A 6,132-nucleotide genomic window follows, 5' to 3' on the forward strand; every position below is an offset into this window, starting at 1 on the left:
GTATAATTAAAAATGTAGAACCATAGAACGTGTACAATATTATCACATTCCGGGAGAACGAGTAGAATTTGAATTTACGGATATAAACCATAGACTTACTATACCAATACTTTATATAGTTATATTTGTCATTGTTTTAATGGAAGTAGAATTAAATTATTTCAAATGACAAATACCCTCGTAGATACCTTGAAAACCAAAAACCAAATTGTTTTATTTCATCATTTTCACCTCGTAGTTCCCAGTCACCTCGATTGTGCGTATAAAGTATACTTTGTGTTATTTCGTGATATCTTAGTTTAAATTAAACCAAATTCAATACATTTATTATATTGATGCTGAGGTACACTCAAGACGCCTACACGCTAGTGACTAATACTTTATAGTTAATACACAGCAGTGACTGTTTCCAGTTTATTTTTATATTTTATTCATAATATAATTAATTCAACTAAGCATAATATATTATCATCTATAACCGTGCAACTAAGTGGATTAAAACCATAACCTTGAAAGGCCCTCGCAATCTAATAGAACGCTGTTAAGTGTTAATGTCCGCGGCGAGTAGTAGGCACTAGGCTGCTGCACGTGGCGCTTCTCACCTACGTGGGTTGAAAGAGCAACCAAGTACGTGATCTGCTGAAACTTTGTGTCGGGCTCAGAAGATTGCGTTTCATAAAGTCATGGCCCTGTCACACCATCACAGCTGAGGTAACCTTATTCCTCACTCGGGAGATCTCTTCGCGCTGGAACGAAAAAGAGTTCGGAACAATCTTGTTGAACAGGATAGGACTGAATCGAAGGCAAAGGTCCGTAAAGCAAAGCGCAACATCCTGTCTAACAGATAGACAACAATGCCACCTGGACACGTTGGATTCTTCCGGACCTGAGAAGACGTTCTAAAGACCTCACATTTCATGTATCCCATTACCCATGCTCTTACAGGGCACGGGTGTTTCAGGCATGTACATGTCATAGTTGCTGTCATTGCTAAAGCAAAGCCAATTTATGGGTAGTCGGTAACCAACGCAACCGACTAACCCCTCCCCGGACGAACAGGACCAGTATAGAAAGAGACCATATGCCGGCGGGTGCGTGTGACATCAGGCTGGGAATAGACTGACTTTATTTTCTTATTTTTTTTCTAATGTGATGTGCAGCACTACTTGCAAGTGCTTCATGTGTCATTTGTATTATGTATGTTATAAGTAGTATATTTAATTGAATTAATCAATAAACAATGTCAGCAGAGGAGAAATATTGTTCACACTGAGCCTCCTCTACTGTCAGTTAAACAGGAAAAAAAAAGGTAATTGTAACCATTGAACTATATATGATATATGATGTTATCATATAGAGTTCAATGATTGTAAGTTAAATATAATTTTAAATAGTTGTAGGTGACTTATAGTTATATTCCTATTGGGTATTTTAGACGTAGACCTTAACCTAACTTAATCTTAGATTATAAGGTCTACATGATTTTAAAACATAAATTTCAAATTTTAACTGTTCTAGCGACATTATCACAGTTAGTGATGATAATGTTTATCATTGACAAGTTATCAATAACTTTCATAACAGACAATATACAACATGCAGCTACTTCATAATTAATAATATATTAACATTTAACAGTAATAAGAATGTAAGGTTCCAACGTATTGATTGCTTTTATTTTTTATTAATAAATATTAATAGTTATTACTTATTACAATATAATAGTACAGTAGTTATAATATTGTAATCACATGATAGTGTGTTGTATTGTTAAACGATTTACTATTATTGTTATACACATCTTAATAATCAATTATTGATAAATTATTACTCAACTGTTACTTTTCATTATTGAAATTTGACTAATTTGAAACAGATTTTATTTATTGTGTTCTGTCTTATAGTAGGTATATAATATTTTAAACGTTTTTGAATTCTAATGTCAATATACCTTCCCACTTTATAAATAGAAACTATCTGTTTGAGATAAGGAATTCAATTACCTAAATATTATATATTTCTTATATTTAATAAAATCAGTTTTAAAATGTCAAAAAGAAACAAGATTTCATATATTAAGCCACGAGAACCATCATTTTTGAGAAAATTAAAAGAAGAAGCCAACTATAAGGAAGGACCAACAGTTGATACAAAAGTAGGTATTATTATTATTTATTATTAAAAACTAAATATTTCGAAGTATATGATAAGTTGAGGTTGATTATAATATAGATAAATAGTCGAGTAAATAGTTATTACCATCAATTATAAATACTACTAAATTAATACCTAAACAATTTATTATGTTTTTATATTATGTAAGTGCCAAACTTAACAACTATTTAGTTAATATTTTATAATTCATGTAATGTACACTAAAAATTTTTATCAGCATCAAATTTTATTTGTTTTTAGAAAATCGAACTTCCAACTTATGAAGATGACGAATCATATGATGATGACAATCCTACTGTGGTAGTATTAACTGAAGGCGATTTAACTTCTGAAGAAGCATCCAAAGAGGCATTAGCCAAAGAACAAGGTATACAATTATAAAATGTATACTTTATATAGTAACTTATATAGTTCATATAATTTTTCTTTTGAATATCTGAAAAATCTAAATTATTTATATTTAAAAAAATTTCAGAAGAAAATAGTAAACCAGCAGATTTATCTAAACGTATAATTTTCAAACGTCCAGCTAAAAGTACACCACAATCTGAAGAAAAACATAGAGTAAATAAAAAGAAAAAACGAACAGAAAAATTAGTTTTATCTTTCGATGATGAAGAGGAGGATTCTTGAACCCTGGTTTGTTTAAAATGTATTAATTTATTAAAATAGTCAAAACTAGTTTCTAATAAGTTCATAAGCTCAAATTAAAAAAAAAATTAAATTTGTTTATTTTAATATTTGCTATTATGTCAATGTCAGATTTTATTAGACATTAGTTCTAATTACAAATTGGGATCAATCATAATTTTTCATTAAAATTTTGTTTATCTAAAGTTGCGCTTAAATAATTAAGAAAATGTTATAAAAACTTATTTTGTTTTATTTATATTTTTATTTTATATTTATACTATGCATTGGGGAAGTAGTTTTTCTATTTTGGGAAAATTAAATTTCTGTTGTGTGTATGACGTGTGTATAATAAGTGCAACTAAATTATTTTAAATATTTATTGTTACATTTACTAAAGTAATTATTTCAATTGATATAAATATAATATGTGTATTTTTTTTAGGATACTGCAAAATTACTTTTTGTTTATCAAGATATGGTTGTCTCAATAGTTGTTTGTACCAATGACTTTTTCAAACAAACACCTATCTATGTATATAATATGTATTTTAATAAAATATGTACTTATAATGGCAATGTATTATTAAAACAAACTATGATGACTTTTTTGATTTCCAGATAAATTTTGTAATTTTATTTGATTCAATAAAACATTTAAGGATAAAGTTATTTAAATTTTGTATATAATTTTAAAAATGTTAACTGACCATATTATAAAATGTATACTAATTATTTTAATTATCAAACTATAATAAACAATATTTCTTTGAACTGTATGTTTTTTTTTTTGAACAAGTATCATAACAACTCATAATTAATAATTAATTAAACTTATTAACTTAAATTATTTTTTATAATGTTTTACATTATATGTATTAATAAATTGTTATTATTATTACTTTTAGTTATGAGTAAAAAAGAAATGTTTTACCATTAACAAATTCTTTTTTTCTCAAATTTTGTAAATATTATAATAGTATTTATTAATAGAGCTATGAATTTAATGCATTAAAAAACCATAAAAATGAGCTTAAAATCTTGAAAACTGTTAGAATACTAACAGTAAAGTATACTAAGAAATCATAATTTTAAAAATATGAAAAGCTATCAAGTTTATTTTAAATTAAAAATGATAATAGTTAAGTGTGTTATGTGTTTATGATGTGTAAAATATTTATAAGACAAAAATTTAAAAAAGTGGGTATCGCTCTGCTGTATAGTAGAGATGGAGAGTAGGTCACTATAATGGATGTGTTAAATTTGAATGCAATGACAAGTATCATTGTATATGAAAAACAATTCTGAACGGAGATGATTTGTCAGTCTAGGATATATTATATTATTACTTATATTTAAATTGTAATGTATTGTTATTTTACTTGATTTTGTAAAAAAATACACTCATAAATTTTTTTCTATATTGATGCTGGAGTTTTTTTTTTACAGTTATTTAAAGAAAAAGTTATGAAGAACCTTGTGTTGGGTTTTTTAATCTCAGGTATAAATTATAAAAATTTTATGAATTTTTAACTTCTTTTTTTTTTTATTTATTAAATTAAAATTTATTTATAGTGTGTAAAAATAATACATTTTTCTAAAAATTCACGGCCATATTTATCTATTTACGAAAGATGAGCCAGTTTTTAAAAAATGATTAATTCTGGTTCCAAAATTTTACCTTCGATTATCAATACCAGTTCCGATACCGATTATTTTTTTAAATATCATTTTAAATAAGAATAATACATTTATAAAGAATTTTATTATAAAACATAAATAATGGGGATATCCCAAGTGCGCCCCGTTTTTAATTTTTACCTTTTTTATAGCCTGAGTGCGTCCACAGTCTTATCAACAAATAATATTGAATAATCCGAGCGCATCCCAGGTCCACAGCTATAAGTACTTATTTAAGATGAAATAATCAAATAAACCTTTCAAAATACAGGTTTGGTGATCGAATATTGCGGATGAAATCTACAACTTTAATACTTTATAGGTACTTAATTTTTACAGCTATGATTGTGAAGCACTGAAACGGTGGAAAAATTGCATTCACCTCCTCGTGATGCACCCTGGGTAGCTCTAAATGAACTGTAACGCACTAAGGCTATGTCAAAAATATGATATTTTTTTGGGATGCACTCGGGTGTTACTTTTTTTGGTACACTTGGAACATTAAAAAAAGGTAATTTCGGGACGCACTTGGGAAACTCCCTAAATAGTATAGTTATAAATTAATTGTACATTTTTATTTTTTATATTAAATAATAAATTATTAATATAATATTAATTATTTATTCAGAGTTTTGTTGAAGAACGCTTACATCCTTACTTTGTTTGGGTTTAGCCTGTTTCTTTTCTTACCAATATTTTACTCAGATGTTGAAAATAGTCTTTCAAAAAAAACTGAAAATGTACTCCTAATATTTACAACTAAAGTAAAAATAAAAAATACGCATTGAAATGTTAAATTATTTTAATATTAACTCTTTATTTTTTAATTATTTTTACTTAAAAATAGATTTTAAAGAAAATTTAATACAATTTAAATGCATTTTCCATCAGAATGCAAATTATAATTTATTCATTTAGGTACCTATAGATAAAACCACGTATAAATAGGCAGTGGCGTGTCCAGAATTTTTTTTAACGGGGGCAAATACTACCTACTGCCCACTACACACACAGTCACACTAATATACTACCTATTACCAAAAAGGAAAAAGAAAATAAACCAAATATTTATAATATTTTTAATGCAAATAATGTATTTATATTTTTAGTCAGTCATTAAGAGGACGTCATACCCGCATGTGTTGTCTCTGTTTTACGAACATAAGACAGCAAATTTGCGTTCAGCAGATTCAATTTTATGCTGTTAGCTTTAATATTAGAGTCAATTCACTTATTATCAAATTTAAAAGTAATAATATTATCTAGGACATCTCATAGGCTTTGATTTTTTTAATTTTTAAACTAACAGGATAAAATTGAATTTGCTGAACGCAAATTTGCTGTCTTACGTTCGTAAGACAGAGACAACACATGCGCAGGGACGTATACAAGGGGAGGGACGTGGGGGGGTCAGATCCCCCCATTGGATTTTTATTATTTTTTTGTTTTTGCTTACATTATGCAGTATGCACTAAAATGCAATATTTTGTGATATTATGATCTACCAAGCTATTGAATTATGAAAATTTTCTCAATACTAAATACCATTATAATTTTATTTTATTTTATTTGTAGCAAAGTAATGTTTATTTAGTCGAAATATTCAATAACAACTATGTTTATACTTTATTATAGCATATTATCTTA

The 6,132-nt window shown here is 27.0% G+C and overlaps 1 protein-coding gene across 2 annotated transcripts; it reads left to right on the plus strand.

Annotated features, from left to right (window-relative positions):
* Positions 1-1,870: 1,870 nt before the first annotated feature.
* Positions 1,871-3,509, plus strand: LOC113548970 (uncharacterized protein KIAA1143 homolog). 2 transcript variants are annotated; one of them, XM_026950088.1, is made up of 4 exons: positions 1,871-2,155; positions 2,416-2,542; positions 2,651-2,827; positions 3,251-3,509. In XM_026950088.1, exons 1-3 carry the CDS (start codon positions 2,048-2,050, stop codon positions 2,806-2,808), a joined length of 393 nt encoding a protein of 130 aa, XP_026805889.1. In that variant the 5' UTR covers positions 1,871-2,047; the 3' UTR covers positions 2,809-2,827; positions 3,251-3,509. The 2 variants fall into 2 exon arrangements, with proteins under 2 accessions (XP_026805889.1, XP_026805888.1); XM_026950087.1 differs by having other exon boundaries at positions 1,874-2,155; positions 2,651-2,814.
* The last annotated feature ends 2,623 nt before the right edge of the window (positions 3,510-6,132 follow it).

This window comes from Rhopalosiphum maidis, chromosome 1 (genome assembly GCF_003676215.2).
Source record: "Rhopalosiphum maidis isolate BTI-1 chromosome 1, ASM367621v3, whole genome shotgun sequence".
In the NCBI taxonomy this organism is placed as follows: Eukaryota; Metazoa; Arthropoda; class Insecta; order Hemiptera; family Aphididae; genus Rhopalosiphum; species Rhopalosiphum maidis.